The sequence below is a fragment of the Colletotrichum scovillei genome (genome assembly GCF_011075155.1).
Source record: "Colletotrichum scovillei strain TJNH1 chromosome Unknown Contig00002, whole genome shotgun sequence".
NCBI lineage: Eukaryota > Fungi > Ascomycota > Sordariomycetes > Glomerellales > Glomerellaceae > Colletotrichum > Colletotrichum scovillei.
Window position 1 is genome coordinate 3,135,297 of NW_023336260.1, and position 18,288 is coordinate 3,153,584.

Sequence of the window (18,288 nt, forward strand, 5' to 3'; positions counted from 1 at the left end):
CGGCAAAATCCTCCCGTCGGCCAATCAACGCAGACCACTTTGCCCAACTATCGAGCTGGAGGTCACCTTAGTCGGGCTTCTGGCGTGTCTGGCACCTGGTCAGAAGTCATCGGGGTCGTAGGTGTCCCCCGTCCGTCCGTCCATCTGCACCTGACAGCCCGGCGACTGGTGAGTATCATCTCAGCGCTCCACTGCAGTCTGCAGAGTACCTACAGAACTTGCAGACAGCTTGGTCCTTAGGTAATGTGGTAAGGTACCTTATTAGTCGGGCGCTAGGACTCTCAAGTCTCTACCACTTACCTACGCAGTACCTTACCTCACACAGCCCGTAATAAAGTACGGAAGTACCAGACAGTGAATGAGCATCAGTGATCACCGACACACACCACCCAACAGCACCCACACGCCCCCCCGAGACCCCCAAGAACGGTTGACCCCAAGGCAGTCACATTATTCCAGGCCCCGATTTACTATCAACTCCCATCCCGCTGCTTCCCACCTTACATTCCACCACCACCGACCGACCTTTACGCAGTACTCGCACCCTCGCCCCTCCCGCCGCGCAACCACGAATCTTTTGATCCACGACGGCTGCTTTCGCGACCCTCGATCCCTATCTCGATCAACGTCACATCGCCCTCATTTTCTCCATTACGACTTGGACCACCTTTTCCGAACGCCAGCGAACGAGTCCGTCCGGCGACATTCGATACAACCGCCATTCTAGACCAGCCTCTCGCTCCGTGTGTTGGGCTCATCAAACGCCGACTTTCCTGCCATCGCCCGCTTCTTCCCCAAAACCTCTTCTTCACTTTACGCAAAAATGGCTGCCCGAGGCCCCGGTGCTCCAGGTGCGCGCGGAATGAACACGCGCTTTGCGCAGTTCAAGCTCGTCTTGCTAGGTATGTGTTCTTCCTTGCCGCCCAAGTCGTCCATCACAACAATAGCTAACAGTTACGATGATACACAGGCGAATCCGCTGTTGGAAAGGTATGTCATTGTCCGGATCCTCATGGAAATTCCATCCGTTGGTGCTAACCCGTTGTCCAGAGCTCCATCGTGTTGCGTTTCGTCAAAGTAAGTTCCTGATGCACAACTTGTCCGGCTTCATCATCACACCAGGTCATTAACCTTGTGCCACTACAGGACCAGTTTGACTCCTACCGCGAATCGACCATCGGCGCCGCCTTCCTGACCCAGACCATTTCCCTCGACGAGAACACCACAGTCAAGTTCGAGATTTGGGATACGGCCGGACAGGAGCGATACAAGTCCCTTGCACCCATGTACTACCGCAACGCAAACTGCGCTGTAGTAGTCTACGACATCACCCAATCTGTAGGTTGAATGATAACCTATGGCATCCTTCACAAGAATGCTAACAGCAGCAAGGCATCCCTGGATAAGGCAAAGGCGTGGGTCAAGGAATTGCAGAGACAAGCCAATGAAAACATCATCATCGCCCTCGCCGGCAACAAGCTGGATTTGGTCACCGAGCAGCCCGATAAGAGAGCGGTGCCCACGGCCGACGCCGAGGCGTATGCGCGCGAGGCCGGACTCCTCTTCTTCGAGACATCAGCCAAGACGGCCGAGAACGTCAAGGACCTCTTCACTGCTATCGCCAAGAAGCTGCCGCTTGACCAGGCCGGCCCTAGGCACGCTCGGCCAGGCCAGCGACAGGGCGTCAGCCTTCAACCCGAGACTCCCGGCAGCAATGTCAGCGGGCCTTGCAGCTGCTAAGTGAGAAGAGACTCACATTCCAACATCATCATCATCACATATCGAACGAGCCCAAAGGAAATCGGCGAAAGATTGGCATCACGTCCGAGGCGAGGCAGGCTCCCGTTGTTGGCAGACTGCGCGAGGGCACCCATGAGTTCAGGCACCGCACCAATACAAGCACGCACACGACGGCGTTTGGGCTGGATGGGTTTGGGCTGAAGAAGAGCGTTGTCGCAAACCCCGACACCAAAGAATGGGTATGCCAGACCCAGCTTTTTAATATCAACAGTACTTTTTTTTGAGAGAGAGAGGGAGAGAAGGGGAAGAGTCAAGGGGAGAAGAGGAGAGAGTTGCGCGCGTGTGTGTGTGTGTGTGTGTGTGTGTGTGTGTGATTTTACATTTCGAGTCTTTGAGCTGGTCATTCGGTTGCGGCAACTCGGGTGTAGGGACAGTCCTGGGATAAGACGGTGTACGGGAACGGATTCACTTTACTGGGGGAAGCATCCTGCAGCATTTTTCTGATGTACAGTATGCGATAGAGGCAACTGTTTCTCAAGGATGGGGCCGTATACAATTTCTTATCGTTTCATTTCTGGGCTTGGTGATGCACTACACATGGTCCTATGGACGCATATACACACAGCTCGTGGATGCCGATGAAGATTTCCAAATGGAGCCACCAAGGAAGTGAAGCTTGGTGACGTAGTTGTAGGTATTATCTTTTTTTCCACCGAATAATTCGCCAGGTTATCAAGACTGTTGAGAGAAAATTCACGCAAAGCAGAAACCTGTATTATTTCTATTAAAATGTGATGGAAATCAATTTGATGAAGACGGGAGAGTGTGAAAGCCGCGTGTCAATAATTGACAGGTGTCGCCGCCGAGTGACGAGTGACGTGAGCTCTTTCTGAGGTACTTTACGCAGTACCTAAGGTCAGGTACCTTAAGGTATGGGCGCAGGCAGGTGGTCCTGGCTGAGATCCCGGTTCCTGCCGCTCGGCGCTCGCAGCGGACCAGCACGGCGCGGCTGGAAAGCTCACCCAGTTTTAGCCGAACTTTTCCCTGAGCTTTTTTGTGCCTGGATTCCCGTCACCAAAAGGTACGGAACACCTCCCACTGCAACTCCCCTTCGACATCATTCACCCCCAATTACGCCCTGTCGGCCCATTGCATCCCCTCATGTTGCGAACGTCGATTCGATCCGTGAGGGTGCTCGGCCACAGGCCTGCGGCGGCCGTTGTTGGCCGCCAATGGCAGGCCGCTGCCGCCCGCCAGAGGAGGCATTTCGCAGACGACAAGAAGCCCGCTGTCGACCCTTCCAAACCCGCCGTCCTGCCGGCATCAGAGACCATCACCTCAGAGAAGAGCGCCGTCCCCGAGATCTCCGCCGTCGAGCCGACCATCCCCAAGCAAGAGGTTCCTCTCACGCCCCCGACTCCCGATCCCGCGGTCGTTGTTCCCAACCTCGAGGCTGCCACTGCCGCTGCTCCTCCTCCGCCCGAGTCGCCCGCCGCTGCCGCGCCCAAGAAGAAGGGTTTCTTCCGCCGATTGAGAAACCTCGTCTTGACCCTCGCCATCCTCGGCGCCGTCGGCTTCGGAGGTGGTGTCTGGTACTCGCGCGTCAACGATACCTTCCACGACTTCTTCACCGAATATATTCCCTTTGGCGAGCAGGCCGTTCTCTACTTTGAGGAGGCAGACTTCCGCAAGCGATTCCCCAACCTCTCCAACAAGATCAAGGGAAGAGATACCGGCAGCCAGGTCAAGATCCCCGCCCAGAGCGGCGCGTCATGGAGAGTAGCCGATAACGGCGAGCCCGCCGGTCGTCAGTCGAGCGCTGTTGACAAGGCTGCTGCCAAGGTCGTCGCCGTCAAGGAGGAGGTGAGCAAGCCGGCCGAGAAGCCCAAGCCTGCGCCAGAGGCTCCCAAGGCTGCTCCTGAGCCCGCCAAGGAGACCAAGCCTGCTGCTGCTGCGCCCAAGGAGGACTCGAACGGATTCAAGGCCCCCGAGGTTAACGAGCCTTCGCGATTCCCTCCCATTGCCCCGATCGACGCCCTGAAGATTGAAGATGCCACCGAGCCCGTCGTCCAGGACCTCGTCCGCATGCTCAACGACATCATCACCGTCATCAACGCCGACAAGGCCCACGGCCGCTACTCTCCCACCATTGCCAAGGCCAAGAGCGAGTTAAGCAAGGTCGGAGGCAAGATCAAGGCCATCAAGTCTTCGGTCGAGGAGAAGGCCGCTTCCGAGGTTGAGGCCAAGGTCGCCGACTTTGACAAGGCCGCTAACGACCTGATTGCTCGCGTTGAGTCCGCCATGGTCGCCCAGGAGACCCAGTGGAGAAAGGATTTCGAGGACGAGATGAAGAAGGTCAAGGATGCCTACAACGAGCGCGTCAAGCTCCTGCTGGAGCGCGAGAAGCAGCTCAACGAGGAGCGTCTCAACAACCAGCTGCTTGAGCAGGCGCTCGCCTTGAAGAAGGAGTTCGTCGCTGAGGTGCAGGGCCACGTCGAGGCCGAGCGCGAGGGTCGCCTCGGCAAGCTCAACAACCTGTCGGCGGCCGTCCAGGACCTCGAGAAGTTGACGACGGGCTGGAACGAGGTTGTCGACACCAACCTCCGCACGCAGCAGCTCCACGTCGCCGTGGACGCCGTCCGCGCCAGCCTGGAGAACGCGACGACGCCCAAGCCGTTTACGCGCGAGCTCGTTGCGCTCAAGGAGATTGCGGCCGAGGACCCCGTCGTCAACGCGGCCATTGCCTCGATCAACCCGTCGGCCTACCAGCGCGGTCTCTCCAACGCGGCACAGCTTATCGACCGCTTCAGGATAGTCGCCAACGAGGTGCGCAAGGCGTCCCTCCTGCCCGAAGAGGCCGGCGTCGCCAGCCACGCGTCAAGCTACCTTCTCAGCAAGGTCATGTTCAAGAAGCAGGGCCTGGTCGGCGGCGACGACGTCGAGAGCATCCTCACCCGCACGCAGACGCTGTTGGAGGAGGGTAACCTGGATGCCGCGGCCCGTGAGATGAACGGTCTGCAGGGCTGGGCGAAGACGCTGAGCAGAGACTGGCTCGGTGAGGTGAGGAAGGTTCTTGAGGTCCAGCAGGCTCTTGATGTGAGTACACCCCCCCTGAATGCATTGGAAAAATAGTTGAAAGCTAATGTGTTTGATTTCAGGTCATTGCGACAGAAGCGCGTCTGCAGAGTCTCAAGGTAGAATAATGGACGGGAAACATTTTTTCTTTTGTTCTAGTATGAAAGGGGGGCTCTTCCATGGGGAGAATATTTAGAAGACGGAGAGAGAGAGAGAGAGAGTGAGGATAGCCTAGACCTCTGGTCTGTGTAAGACATAGCCCATAGACTTGAACGAAGGCAGTGTATTTTATCAAGTCTTTCTACTTGTGATGTTCTGTACTTGTGACCCAGAGCGGTCTACCATTTGCTGAGTTGATTCGGTCGGGCCATTACTGAACTTGGAAAGGAGCTTATTGTAAACACACATGGTCAACTAGTACCTAAGGTGAATGGTATAAAAACACGAATTGAGTTTGAGAGGGTCTTCGACGCGTTGTCGCAAGCCGGTGCCACGAGAGCCGTCTGGACTGACTACCTTATTTGGCGCAAACTTGTAAGGAAACGGGACGAGCGCCGAGCGCAGGGCCCCCGGACCACGCTCTCCCGGCTTGAGTCCCGAAGCGCCCACCCCCAGTGGAAGCCGCATATAACCAGAATGAACCCCCCACCGAAACCCGGCAGCAGACGCAGCAGCTTACCACACCCCGAAATTCTACCTTTCCAAAGTACCTTGAGGTAATCAGAGTTCAAGGGAGAGCTCTGGTAACCCCTCCATTTCGAGCCCCGCCACAAAGTAAGGTACCACCAAAAAAAGAGGGAGCATTCCCAACGTCCTTGATGCATCATGCATCCCGCCACGTAATACGCCTCACGCGCAGCAGCATCAGCAACAGCAGGAGTTTTCTATTTTCGCGCTTTCTGGGACGACGAATGATGGCTACTGCCGGGAGGACGTACAATGTAAGTCTTTCCCCAAGATACCCCCTCCCCGCTGTGAAGCTTCAGAGTGTTGTCCGAGGTCGGAGATCGGGGATGTCTTTTGCATCTTCAAGCTTGAGTTTACAGAGCCACGCAATTGAGGATCGCACGACGGGGAGGGACCAAGAACTACGTAACGAAGCTTTACTAACTCAGTCTAACCCCCAGGACGCCGTCGACGCGCTCAACACCCTCCAAACCCCCTTCGCCGTAATCGAAGCCCGGCGCAAGGCAGGCATCCGCCCCGACGAAGCCTCCGTCGCCGAGATGCGAGCCTACCTCGCGCGCGTGGGCTACTCCGTCTCCGACCTCGACAGCCTCAACGTGATCCACGTCGCGGGGACAAAGGGCAAAGGAAGCACCTGCGCCTTCACGGACTCCATCCTCGCGCGGCACCGCGCCGCTTCCGCCAAGTCGATACCGCGGAAGGTCGGGCTGTTGATCTCGCCGCATTTGATCGCGGTCAGGGAGCGGATCCGGATTAACGGCGTGCCGATATCCGAGGCGCTGTTTGCGCGGTATTTCTTCGAGGTGTGGGATCGGTTGGGGGAGGAGAATAAGACGCAAGAAGAGGTTGTCGCGGTGGGGACGAGGCCGATTTATTCGCGGTATCTCACGCTGGTTAGTTTCCACGCTTTCCTGAGCGAGGGGTGCGATGTTGCGATTTTGGAGACGGGGATCGGGGGGGAGTACGATGCTACGAATCTCGTGGGACGGCCTGTGGCGACGGGGATCACGACGTTGGGGATCGATCACGTTTTTGCGCTGGGGGATACGGTGGAGAAGATTGCGTGGCATAAGGGGGGGATTATGAAGACGGGGAGTAAGGGGTTTACGGTTGAGCAGGTTGCTGGGGCGGCGGGAGTGTTGGAGGAGAGGGCGAGGGAGAAGGGGGTTGATATGGAGGTTGTTGGTGTTGATTCGAGGTTGGAGGGCGTCAGGATCCGGCCTGATGCGGTTTTCCAGAAGAGGAATGCGAGTTTGGCGGTGAGGTTGGCGGAGACTGCGCTGGAGAGGGTCGATCCCGAGTTCAGGAGGGATCCGGAGAGGTTGTCGAAGCCGTTTGTGGAGGGGTTGGAGGGGGTTGTGTGGAGGGGGCGGTGTGAGGTCAAGGAGGAGGGCGCTGTTGCGTGGTACGTTGACGGGGCGCATACGACGGATAGTCTGAGGATGGCGGCGCGGTGGTATGTGGATGAGAGTGCGAGCAGGGGGAAGAAGGGGCCGAGGGCGTTGGTGTTTAATCAGCAGGGTCGGACGGAGGCGATTGACTTTCTGGATGGCATGTATGAGGCTATCAAGAGGGTGGATGGGCGGGCGTTTGAGAGCGTGGTGTTTTGTACGAATGTTACGTATGCCCAGACTGGGTATAAGCGAGGTAAGTCCCCTTTCTCTCTACGATCATCAATGGGATGGGAGAGAGTATTTGGATGAGAGAGGAAGATGCTGACTTGATGAGCAGACTTTGTCAACCACCAGTACGACGCCAAAGCCATCGAGGCCATGACGGTGCAGAGGCAGTTTGCGGAGCGCTGGTCCAAGCTGGATCCCCACGCCGACGTGCGCGTGATACCGACTATCGAAGAGGCGTTGAACCACGTTCGGAGCGTCGGCGAGGGCCTGCCGGAGGGCGAGAGCGTGCAGGCTCTTGTCACGGGGAGCTTGCATCTTGTTGGTGGCGCATTAGGGATTCTGGAGGGCGCGGATGCTTTGTAGATGTTTACAGGGTGTGGAGTATTCATGTTGCTTTTGCGTTTGACTCTAAGAGTATGCGGTCTTATGGGATAGAATGGGGTTTAACAACGGCTTTACATAGGGGGACGAACAGACATGTCCTCACGGATTCAACTCTAGAATTAAATGTTCTATATTCTTTAGTCTTCTATTCTGGGTGGAATCACAATAGATTTTCCGGCTCCAAGAAGCCGATGACGTTCCCAACGAGATACATGCTCCCCGTGACCAGCACTTTTGTCCCCGACGTCGACATCCCCGCGACGCCATCGACGGCGCTCTTCATCTCCATCAGGTCCCTGCACACCACGACCTTTGTAGCAGGATACAGTTCCCTAAACGCCGCAGCACACGCCTCCTGGACACTGAGATCCACCTCCCCGCCCTCGCCGGCGATGTTAGTCTTGTCGTTCCTCGTGAAGATGGCGGCGGAAAGCCTCGTCTCGAGTTCAACACCCAGGGTCTTCATCTGGCGGAGGAACTCTGTCAGGAGAGCGGAGGCGTCGCGTTCTTGTTGATTGAAGACGAGGACGAAGCTGGCCTCGTTGTTTGTAGTGTCTGAGGTGTTGGGAGAGGTGATGATGGGAGATATCCAGCGCGCTACTTCCGCCAGACTATCCGCGTTATGCGCCCCGTCGAGGTACCATGACACCTTGCCCTGTCTGAGAATTTCATGCCGGCCACGGAGCGTCGCCTCGCGTAGACCGGCGATGATGACTTCAGGGACATCCGCCAGCGAAGAATTCACCTCCCCTACCGTACTCGACCCCGCGTCCCGAGCTTGAAGGACCTGGATATGCCGCCTCGCAGCCAGCGCAGCGAGAGCCTGGTTCCTCTTCTGAAAGTCTCCGCCGGGTAACTTTGCATCCTTGACACCGCTCCACTTAACGACATCCTCGTCCTCGACCTCGATCAGCTCCGCGCCTACCTCTCGCGCGCGGGAGCGGAGGGTGGCCATCACGCCCGGGTGCACCTCATCAGATAACCCGCGCGTAAACGTCGCGACGCCGGGCTTCATCACGCCCGCTTTATGCCACGCAATCTGCGAAGGCGTGGACCCCAGCATGGCAACGTGATCGATGCCCAGCTGCGTGATGACCGAGGTCGTCACCGCCTCGGGCGGGATGGCGTTCGTGGCGTCGTATTCGCCGCCGATGCCGCATTCTAACACCACGGTGCGGACGCGGAGCTTGAGGAAGACGTGTAGGGCGAGGAGGGTGAGGAAGCGGAAGTAGAAGGGTTTGGAGCCCGGTTCGATGCCGAGGTTTGGGCCGGATGTGCTGGCGGTGCTGCCCGGGGCGGAGGGGGAGGTGCAGGAGGTGAGGGTGTCCCATAGTTCGAAGAAGGATGTTGCGAAGAGGTGTTGGGAGATGGGGTGGTTGGAGATTGCGATGCGTTCGCGGGGGGAGAGGAGGTGGGGGGAGGTGTAGGTTCCTATGGGGCCTATTGAAGTCGTGGAGGAAGAGGATGAGGAGGAGGATGAGTGGTGGAGGAGGGCCGAGGTCGTGAGGGCTGAGACGGAGCCTTTTCCTTTTGTGCCTGCGATGTGGATGAAGGAGAGGGAGGAGAGGCGTTCGGGGGTGAGGTTTGCGCGGAGGAGCCAGGCGCGCATTTCGGGGATGGCGAGGAGGTTCGGGTCTGGTGCTGGTGCTGCGGTGGTAGGAGGGGCATCTTTTGGTTTGTTGAAGAGGGCGTGGACTTTGAGGTTTGGGATGAGGGTGTTTAGGAGGTTGATTGCGTCGGTGTAAGTCCGTGATGATGGCGGTGTTGCGGAGGAGGACATTGTGGTGATGAGTCTTGATGAGGAGGTATTATTGGAGGGGTGTTTTATGAGGCGCAATGAGGCTGAGGCTTGGTGCGGACGGAAGAAGAGCCTCATGAGTGTGAGATACTGGAGAGAGGTGGATGGTAGGGGTGTGTGATCACGACGTTGAAAGAAGCATTGTTTGTGAGTTTGACGTGTGGTGGTTGAGGCTGAAATTAGGTTGGTGGTTTGTGAGTGGTGAAGCTTTTTGAGTGAGTTCCCACTTGAGATGAGAGTGAGCGGTTCAAGGGAGGCTTGGAACTCCACTCTCGAGGGATGTCAGTCACACATGTTTGTATCACCTTTACTGGTTGAAGTAGTACTCAGTGAAGCATCTATCAGTGACGCATTCAAGAATAGATTTTGTTTGAGCACCTTGAGTGTATCAAGTATCGGTGGCTGGAATTGACGCTCTATCTAATTGCTCCGAGACGACGGGCTGTGCCGGTGCAGAAGCTGGGTAACTGTTTCGTAGCTTGGGGGGTAGATAACCTAGTATGATACTCAAGGTGATTTACAATATACACAGCCAACCCTATAAACATACCAATATATTGCCATGAGAGAAATGGGTTATAGTCTATCTAGGTAATAAATAGAGAAGCAGCCACGCAAAGATGAACCCGATCGCAGACACCCAGTGATGATGACAAGCATTCCGACAACCAAGGATAAGCCTTCCATTGCGGGGGGAACAGCCGAGGTGGGGGCAAGGGAGGACCCTGGCAGTTGTTCAAACTTCTGGCTCAGTCCCGTCGCAAAGGTGTGGCTGTCTGCGATCTCGGCTTCCAAGTCGCAGGGTCGCAGGATCGTAAATGTCGCCGTTGCAGATGTATCAAGGATGGCAACTGTAGTACGGTAACATGTGAGTTAATGTTGAAGTTGAGGGCTGATTACCAAGCCATCAGCTGAGTCTAGCAGTCTCACGGATGACGGCACGGCCCACGTGGGATAAGTTAATAGTGTAGAAGGATTCAATGAGCAGCTTAGCAGTCTTTAGCTTCCTAGTCAGGTAGTTCGGCTTCGGCTTTGGGTGGTGGATAATAAGAACACCAACTCGTTTGGGGACTCAACATTAACATGAACCAATCGGCTGGACGAAGTGCTCCGAGAGAGATTCTATAGTTCTATATGGATAGAGACTTTGGATAAAAAGTACTAGACATAAAGCGTGAACGAACACTCTCACCGGCTCTCGCGCCGAGCTTGTGCTGGTTAAATCCGATGTCGCATTAGCCCCAGCAAGAGTTCTCTACCTATCCGTATCCATGCTTTAGTGTAGTCATTGAGTCAATCCTTTTTGCCGATTCGGCAACGCGGCAACAGTCGACATTTCTCACTCTCTCGGCTCTCGTCGCTCTCGCGTCTTTTCACCCCATACTACCTTAGTAGGTAGGGTACACTATTACACACGATTTTCACTTACCCCAGTCTTGGATGCTTTAGATCCCACACCCCTTGTTCTTAGCTGCTTCGAGACCAGTCCCTTTACGTCCACTTTTCCCTCGCCATGGGACCAGGGGATGGTACAGGTTGGAGCGCATGTGGAGGTGCTTGTCATCGACTTTGGATTCGTAATGGAAATTTGTTGCGCCTTTCGCTCGTCATTTTTTCTTTCGTTTCTTTTCTGTGACTCTTGAATCTCTCTCTTGACAACCATGACCGACTGACTGTTGCTACGGATTCCTACTTACTAGTTGTAGCTGGAGATTGTCACTCACTGAGCAATCCCGAGTCTCAGCACGTTGTATCTCTCATCGCCTCACCGTGTCTCTCATTGCGCGAAGCTGGTGATCTCATTTTCAACCTTGACCTTGAAAGGTCCAAGTCAGCTACCTTAGACTCACCACTTCCTCTCATGAACCATCACTCTCTCGCTGAGCAACCCAAGAACAGATTGAGCTCTTGAGACAAGCACGCGTCCTTCACACGACATTCCTATACCGCCAAGACCATCGCCCAGCACAGCAAAGCACAGATGACAGCAAAAGACTTCCACGAGGTCCACGACGACGAAAAAGTCGGCGACATTGAGCGCGCCGCCGGCTCCCAGACCGAAGATGGATCGCCCACAACCACCAGCAGCGACTCGGTGACCATCCGCAGCAACCCCGACGCGGCGAACATCAAGGCGGAAAAACAAGAACTCTCCCACGACGCCACTGCCCCAACGGCGACAACAGGCCATGTGACAGCCCCCAGCGACACCAAAGACGCCGCGCCCGAAACACAAGCCACGGCAGCGGCGCAAGGACCACCGCCGGCAGCGGCGGCGGCCGGCGCCGAAGACACCCCCGAGGCCGGCCGCACGAAGCTCGAGACGACGCTCATCGTGCTCTCGCTCTGCGCGGCGCTGTTCCTGGCGGCGCTGGACGTTACGATCATCACGACCGCCGTGCCGACCATTGCGGAGGAGTTTAATAGCAATATCGGGTACATCTGGATCGGCTCGGCGTACCTCCTCAGCAATGCGGCTTTCGTGCCGACGTGGGGCAAGATTTCTGATATTTGGGGCCGGAAGCCGATTCTGCTGTGCGCCGTTGGTGTGTTTTGGGTTGGGTCGTTGATTTGTGGGTTGTCTACGAGTATGGGGTAAGTCCTGAGATGATGAGAATGGGAAGATGGCGTATAGGAGTTGCTAACATCACACAGCATGCTCATCGGCGCCCGCGCGATCCAGGGCATAGGCGGCGGCGGCATCATCGTCCTCGTCAACATCTGCGTGAGCGACCTTTTCTCGATGCGCCAGCGCGGCGTCTACTTCGGCGTCATGGGCATGGTCTGGGCCGTCTCGAGCGCCATCGGCCCCGTCCTCGGCGGCGTCTTCACGAGTAAGGCTACCTGGCGCTGGTGCTTCTACGTCAACCTGCCCATCTCGGGCATCGGCTTCATCGTGCTCTTCTTCGTCCTCAAGCTGCACAACCCGCGGACGCCCGTCGCGCAGGGCTTAAAGGCGATCGACTGGGTCGGCACGCTGACCATCATCGGCGGCACGCTCATGTTCCTGTTCGGTCTCGAGTTCGGCGGCGTTCAGTACCCGTGGAGCTCGCCTACTGTGATCTGCCTGATCGTGTTCGGCATCGTCACGATTGGCATCTTCGCGGTCAACGAGTGGAAGTACGCGCGGTACCCCGTCATCCCGATGCACCTCTTCCGCAGCTGGTCCAACATGGCCGCCTTCGCGACGGCCTTCTGCCACGCCTTCGCCTTCATCTCGGGCAGCTACTGGCTGCCGCTCTACTTCCAGGGCGTGCAGGGCGTCTCCTCCCTCCTCTCGGGCGTCTACCTGCTCCCCTACGTCCTCTCGCTGTCCCTCATGTCCGCCGTCGCGGGCGTGCTGATCCGAAAGACGGGCAACTACGTCTACCTCATCGTCGGCGGCATGCTCGTCACGACCGTCGGGTTCGGGTTGTTCCACGACCTGCCGCTCGACCGGAATTTCACAAAGATTATACTTTATCAGATCGTCGCGGGGCTCGGTATCGGGCCCAACTTCCAGAGCCCGCTGATTGCGGTGCAGACGTCGGTGGAGCCGCGCGATATCGCGGCCGCGACGTCGGCGTTTGGGTTTATCAGGCAGATGGGCACGTCGATTTCTGTGGTTATTGGTGGCGTGGTGTTTAATAACGAGATGCAGAGGCAGTACCCGCGGTTGAGAGAGGAGCTCGGCCCCGAGTTGGCGAATATGCTCTCTGGTTCGAGCGCCGCGTCCAGCGTGGGCGTGGTCGCGGATTTGCAGGGGGAGCAGGGGCAGATTGCGCGCGGGGCGTATCTGAGTTCTCTGAGGACGATGTATATCGTCTATGTTGCGTTTGCCGGGCTCGGGCTTGTTCTGAGTTTGTTTGTGAGACAGGTGCAGTTGAGTAAGAAGCATACGGAGCATAAGACGGGGTTGAAGACGCTTCGGAGCCGGACTGGGAAGTGAGGCTCTACCTCTCTCATGGAGGTATGCCGCGGGGAAGAGAGGGCGTAGGGGGCAGTGAGTAGGGGAAGATGATCACGGAGATGGAAGGGTTTGCTAGACTTCAACAGCATGGCGTTTTGGATAGGAGCATCTTGTTTGGTTGGCAGCGAGCATCAACTGGATACCAAAAAATAGGATGCATTCTTTCTCTCTCTGATACTTCCGGACCTCATGGACTTTGCTAATCACTTGACCCTCCTCATGTGAATTTTTAGACTCTAGGTGACTTCTAGTACAGGCCATATGTTGCTGCTATGTGGTGTTTCGCGAGAGAGATCCCATGATAGTGACATTGGGTGTATGTTGGCAAGGAACATAGAATACTGCAGTTCGAAGACTTCATTACCCCTACAAGTGACAAGACAATGAAGACGGCAATAAGTCCAACGTCATCCAAAGAAGGTGTTAGCTGTCTGCCTAAAACCTGCCAACGATCACGGCAGTGAATGCCCCCGAAGAATGTGATAGCAGCTTCACATGGCATGGTCTCGTCGGTAGGACCCTATCTTTGAACAAAACTTGTTGTCTATCAACATCTAGTCTATGACTGCGCCGAGCAGCTACCCCATCTATTCTATGCACGTCTCATCATGAGTTTCCCGTCTGCGCCTCGGCAGCCTTCTCCTCGTTCCCTGAGCCGCCCTTCCGATGCCGCCACTCCCTCGCCAAAAACGTCAACGCAACACACAATCCCAGCCCAGCGAGTCCGACACCCATGTACAACGCGCCCCGGAACCCCCTGAACTGCTCCTCCTTGGTACCCGCGCCCTTGCTGACGTGCACCTCCACCGTGCCCGCGAACCCGACGCCGAGCGCGATGCCGTAGTTGACCACCGTGTTGACCAGACTCGCCCCGATGCCCTGGTGCTCCTTCTTGACGGCATTCGACAGGATCAGCGTCGCGGCGGGGAAGCTCATGTCCATGCCAAAGGGCATGATGATCATGGAGACGAAGATCTGCGCCCAGTAGATCTGGTTCTCGGGCGCCGTGGCCGTGAGGATGACGCCGACGGTGAAGGCGACGAGCGCCATCGTCATGACGACGGGCGGGCGCACCTTGAGCGGGCCGAGGAGCTTGCCCGTGATGACGGCCGCGAGACCGCCCGTGACTACGACGGGCGAGAACCACGCGCACGTGAGCAGCGGCGAGAGCGTGCGGATCTCCTGGAGGATCTGGACGAGGTAGAGCGTCCAGATGCCGAAGGTCGCCCAGCCGCAGACGACGGCCGCGAGGACGAAGGCGACGTCGGCGTTGACGGCGTCAAAGGGCAGCAGGGGCTTCTCGGCGTACTTGAACTCGATGGCGGTGAAGACGCCGAATAGGACGAGGCCGAGGATGAGTGGGACGAGGACCGTGGGCGTCTTCCAGCCGTCGATGGGCGCCTGGTTCCAGGCAAAGTTGAAGAGGATGAGCGCCACGATGCCCGTGACCGCGCCGGGGATGTCGAGCTCGACAAACATGTCGCTGAGGGTCCTCGGGGGGCGGTCGGCCTTTGCGTGCGGCTCGGGGATGATGAAGTAGCCCGCGACGGCCAGGATCGCGAGCCAGATGGAGAGGGCCCACAGCGCCCAGGGCCACCATTCGAGCTCGAGCGTGCAGGCGATGGCGGCTCCGACGACGCCGCCCATGGGCGCGACGGCGCCGAAGAGGGAGAAGACCATGGCCTTGCGGTGGCCGGGCGGGTAGGCGGCGCCGAATAAGGCCAGGGCGTTGGGGAGGCAGATGGCCGGGCCGATGCCCTGGAGGACGCGTGAGAAGACGGCGAGAGTGAAGTTTGAGTAGACGCTGAGGCCGGCGATGAGGGACCAGAGGGAGAACCAGGCGAAGCCGATGATGAGCATGCGCTTGTAGCCAAAGGCGTCGCCGAGGCGGCCCGAGAAGAGGATGAAAGTGCCGACGGTGAGGGAGTAGCCGGCGACGAGCCAGGCTAGGCGGGCTGGGTTGTCTACGTGAAAGGAGCCGCCGATGACGTGGAGGAGGACGAGGGTTTCCATGTAGGCGGCCTCTGGTAAAGTGGTTAGTCTATGCTTTTCATGTTTTCCCCCGTGCTCGGGGATGTCGCGATGTTGTGAGATTGAGTTTGGGGATAGAGGACAGCAACTTACGAGTGCAGAACTGAGCCATGCAGCAGATAATTACGAACATGGCTTCACGAGGGAACGACATGCCGTCGACGGCCCATACCGAAGAAGCATTGGACTGTTGCGGCGCGAGGTTGTCGCCATTGTCGTCGCTTGAGTCGTCTCTACTCGATCGGCCTAAGCTCGAGTCGTCGGGGATGTGCTTGTCGTCTCGGAGCATGTTGACGTCCGGTGTCGCAGCGGCGGTCCTGTCGCCTGATGTTGAGTCGAGGCTCTTGCGAACATATTGCTGCTGCTTCTCAGATGCCGACGGAGAAGCCATCGTGAACTGGAGCGTGGTGTTCCTTCAAACTCGGATGTTGCTGCACTAACATTCGAAAGGAGGAGTATCTCCAGACCGGATCATCAACGACGGGCAATACTCGAGTTAAAGTAATGGAAAATGATCTACCCGTCAGGTTGACGCCAACGCGCGAAGGCGGGAACGCCCCTCCGAACCGGGGAGGACCCATTTACAATTTGGAAAATTCGCCATTCCCGGACTAGGCGTACATACGAAGTACGGGACTAAGAAATTGAATCAAAGATCCCCGAACCAGCCAGCCAGGCCAGCGGGACAAGGGGATAACCTAAAGACCTACCTTAGGGGCTTAGAGCCGTCTCTGTCTCGGACTTACACGTGGGATTGGCGAGTTCTAGTAGAGGGTCCGGCCCAGGGTAGGGTACCAGATATGGGTCCTTTTGGATCATGGATGGATCTTTTTCTTTTCTTCCCTTGAGAATTGCTTCCGTGTGGTGGTTGCTGACTGGGTTCTTTGGGCTCACCTAGACGGGTATTAGACCACATCCCAGTTGAGCACCACACATCCCTAACCCCATCACGCGGCACGCGAGTCGGCATTCCAGCAATTGACAGCAGTTTTGCGTGGTCGATCGAACCAGTCAGTGCTCAGTGCGTCGCTGCGTCGATGACAACCTGTTGACTGTTCTATGGGACTCCTTGAGAGGATATTTTTACCCTTTTCGGGATGATGCCCCAGCGGGAAGAGAGTCAAAATCTAATCTGATCTGTAAGTTTCCCAACGGGACGGGACCATGACGTCTCTTTCGGTGTATCCGTACGGACTTAACTTGTTGAAGATATGTCAGCGACTTCAATATGATGGATGACTGAGAACCTTTCTGTCAAGTCAACCTGCAAGATCGGTCAGACGGTCAGACAACCTTCTCGAAGCCGCATTAGAGACGAACAGCAAGACACGTTAACAATGCAGCCGGTTCCCGTCCATCGGCCAATCCGCCCCCGGGCCCGCGGGACACGCAGAGCTCTAGAACTCTCGTATACCTACACGTACAGCCCCCAACCTTTCTTCCCCAATCCAGCTTCTGGTCACGAGCCCTTTGTCGAGAGCTAGGAAAGCTGGACTGCGGGCGGCGGCGCAGGCCAACGAGCGGGACAAACCTTTGCTTAACTCCTTTCGGAACACTTTTCGGAAAAGGCTCAACTCCAACAGTGCTTAACCTGCCACAGGTGTCAAGGGTGCCAGTGCTCAGCAGAACGCAGGGCTGAGAGGGCACGGAGGGTTCCAGAGAGGCGGGCAAGAGGCATTCAAAGTGTCGGGCTGGGCTGGTCTAGTGCCAAAGGCGCAAGAGCTTAGCAAGGCGCGTGGCGCACTGGCGTACATTTTCCCCCGCGCGCTCGGGATGGACGCCGCCCATCCCACCCTCAAGTTTAGACGCTTTCGATGCCTACCAGTGCCAACTCGCTGGGAGCTTGGGCCCGAGTCAAGCCTAGTCTGGCTGGCTGGCTGACAGACCAAGTTGACAAGTCCGCGGGTTCCAGCCACTTTTGGGGTTCTGGAATGGCCGTATTCGGCAGTGCGTTGGAGGTTGAGATAGCGGTGTTTTGTAAAGCTGCGCTGGTGGTGATGCGCTGGAGCCTGGAGGACGTGAGGGCCGGGTTGACATTCATCCAAGGAATGACTGAAGGATGGGTTATCTCCCCGGGTGGACTTGGGCTGCTGGTCGTTCAGATGAACCCCTGCCATTCTGTTGTTCGTTGACCAAAGTCCTCGCCAAACCTTCGGGCGTTATTTGCTCATGATGGCTCTGCTGCCAAGACCATCAAAAAAATTGCTCAGCAGCGTTTGAGATCACGACATTTGTGTCTGGCTACAACAGGACGCCTTTCAAAAGTGAAGAATCGGGGAAAATCCCCAGTCACGTACGAGTCAATCACGTCTAACGCCGAGGGAGATTCAAGGGAGAGTGTGAAAAGGATATTCCCGTATCTCCGTATTTCCGACAGCTACCCCTCCGTTATTCCGCTTCTCAGCAGACAGTTGTGGGGGCCGGGCTACTTCCGGTGGAGGAGGGGAGCAGATCAGAGAGAACCACAAAGTCAGAAAACCGTACTCTTGAATTACACACGTCAGAGCCGCGCGCGTGTCCTGGTATTTTGCTGTCATCGGTCGCTGTTGCAACGTTTCGGAACTCGCGTATCTCGTTCCGAACCTTGATCTGCAAAATATCTCTAAAATGACATCCATGCCGGTAGACACCGCCGCCGAAGACTCGTCGGAGAACGAGTAGTGTTACGGGGCTCACAGCGGCGCGGATGAAAAGGTAGTTCGAATTGCATCAACACGGCAAAGCTTCGACCAAGCCTTGCTACGGGGGATCTCAAGCAAACGGATTCCATAGCTGCCGCTCGTTCATCACGCGGCATATACTCCACGGTCCCGAATCGACGGTTCCCCCTACCGCTCCGGCTCCATCACGTTCTTCCCACATGTGTTGAAGCAGCATCGACGTCTGACGAATGTTACCCAGTCCAATGGCAGAGAACGTATGCTCGAGCCGCTCGCGGAGGAAGGTCCGTTGCCCCTGGTCTACCACGCATGACCCGACCACAGCGATGGGCCAGCATAGGC

General features: G+C 56.8%; 6 protein-coding genes across 6 annotated transcripts; 4 read left to right on the forward strand and 2 right to left on the reverse strand.

Annotated features, from left to right (window-relative positions):
* The first annotated feature begins 201 nt into the window (after window positions 1–201).
* HER10_EVM0011531 (Ras family protein) lies at window positions 202–2,468 on the forward strand. The gene is made up of 5 exons (XM_035480961.1): window positions 202–902; window positions 971–990; window positions 1,051–1,077; window positions 1,147–1,338; window positions 1,393–2,468. The coding sequence occupies exons 1-5, from the start codon at window positions 824–826 to the stop codon at window positions 1,738–1,740; spliced, it is 666 nt and encodes a 221-aa protein (XP_035337717.1). The 5' UTR covers window positions 202–823; the 3' UTR covers window positions 1,741–2,468.
* Window positions 2,469–2,799: 331 nt separating this feature from the next.
* On the forward strand, window positions 2,800–5,264 carry HER10_EVM0008920 (mitofilin). Its single transcript, XM_035478425.1, has 2 exons — window positions 2,800–4,836; window positions 4,899–5,264. The coding sequence occupies exons 1-2, from the start codon at window positions 2,902–2,904 to the stop codon at window positions 4,941–4,943; spliced, it is 1,980 nt and encodes a 659-aa protein (XP_035337491.1). The 5' UTR covers window positions 2,800–2,901; the 3' UTR covers window positions 4,944–5,264.
* Window positions 5,265–5,488: 224 nt separating this feature from the next.
* On the forward strand, window positions 5,489–7,685 carry HER10_EVM0004352 (folylpolyglutamate synthase). Its single transcript, XM_035474001.1, has 3 exons — window positions 5,489–5,756; window positions 5,943–7,149; window positions 7,234–7,685. Exons 1-3 carry the CDS (start codon window positions 5,634–5,636, stop codon window positions 7,485–7,487), a joined length of 1,584 nt encoding a protein of 527 aa, XP_035337117.1. The 5' UTR covers window positions 5,489–5,633; the 3' UTR covers window positions 7,488–7,685.
* On the reverse strand, window positions 7,669–9,288 carry HER10_EVM0011640 (uncharacterized protein; the record flags this gene model as incomplete). The annotated part of the gene is made up of 3 exons (XM_035481066.1): window positions 7,669–8,547; window positions 8,605–9,044; window positions 9,114–9,288. 3 exons carry the CDS (start codon window positions 9,286–9,288, stop codon window positions 7,669–7,671), a joined length of 1,494 nt encoding a protein of 497 aa, XP_035337727.1.
* Window positions 9,289–10,693: 1,405 nt separating this feature from the next.
* Window positions 10,694–13,388, forward strand: HER10_EVM0000075 (multidrug resistance protein fnx1). Its single transcript, XM_035469870.1, has 2 exons — window positions 10,694–11,901; window positions 11,962–13,388. Exons 1-2 carry the CDS (start codon window positions 11,288–11,290, stop codon window positions 13,232–13,234), a joined length of 1,887 nt encoding a protein of 628 aa, XP_035336773.1. The 5' UTR covers window positions 10,694–11,287; the 3' UTR covers window positions 13,235–13,388.
* Window positions 13,389–13,822: 434 nt separating this feature from the next.
* Window positions 13,823–15,962, reverse strand: HER10_EVM0006970 (major facilitator superfamily transporter). Its single transcript, XM_035476538.1, has 2 exons — window positions 15,380–15,962; window positions 13,823–15,279 (listed from the first exon to the last, which is right to left on the reverse strand). The coding sequence occupies exons 1-2, from the start codon at window positions 15,675–15,677 to the stop codon at window positions 13,862–13,864; spliced, it is 1,716 nt and encodes a 571-aa protein (XP_035337325.1). The 5' UTR covers window positions 15,678–15,962; the 3' UTR covers window positions 13,823–13,861.
* Window positions 15,963–18,288: the final 2,326 nt, after the last annotated feature.

Bases quoted from the DNA above. Each gene is read 5' to 3' on its own strand.
- HER10_EVM0011531 (XM_035480961.1), top strand. From the start codon at position 824: ATGGCTGCCCGAGGCCCCGGTGCTCCAGGTGCGCGCGGAATGAACACG. The intron at 991-1,050 runs GTATGTCATTGT...CCCGTTGTCCAG, and splicing joins GCGAATCCGCTGTTGGAAAG to AGCTCCATCGTGTTGCGTTT. The intron at 1,078-1,146 runs GTAAGTTCCTGA...GTGCCACTACAG, and splicing joins TCGTGTTGCGTTTCGTCAAA to GACCAGTTTGACTCCTACCG.
- HER10_EVM0008920 (XM_035478425.1), top strand. From the start codon at position 2,902: ATGTTGCGAACGTCGATTCGATCCGTGAGGGTGCTCGGCCACAGGCCT. The intron at 4,837-4,898 runs GTGAGTACACCC...GTTTGATTTCAG, and splicing joins AGGTCCAGCAGGCTCTTGAT to GTCATTGCGACAGAAGCGCG.
- HER10_EVM0004352 (XM_035474001.1), top strand. From the start codon at position 5,634: ATGCATCATGCATCCCGCCACGTAATACGCCTCACGCGCAGCAGCATC. The intron at 5,757-5,942 runs GTAAGTCTTTCC...TCTAACCCCCAG, and splicing joins CTGCCGGGAGGACGTACAAT to GACGCCGTCGACGCGCTCAA. The intron at 7,150-7,233 runs GTAAGTCCCCTT...CTTGATGAGCAG, and splicing joins CCAGACTGGGTATAAGCGAG to ACTTTGTCAACCACCAGTAC.
- HER10_EVM0000075 (XM_035469870.1), top strand. From the start codon at position 11,288: ATGACAGCAAAAGACTTCCACGAGGTCCACGACGACGAAAAAGTCGGC. The intron at 11,902-11,961 runs GTAAGTCCTGAG...AACATCACACAG, and splicing joins GGGTTGTCTACGAGTATGGG to CATGCTCATCGGCGCCCGCG.
- HER10_EVM0006970 (XM_035476538.1), bottom strand. From the start codon at position 15,677: ATGGCTTCTCCGTCGGCATCTGAGAAGCAGCAGCAATATGTTCGCAAG. The intron at 15,280-15,379 runs GTAAGTTGCTGT...CCACTTTACCAG, and splicing joins CATGGCTCAGTTCTGCACTC to AGGCCGCCTACATGGAAACC.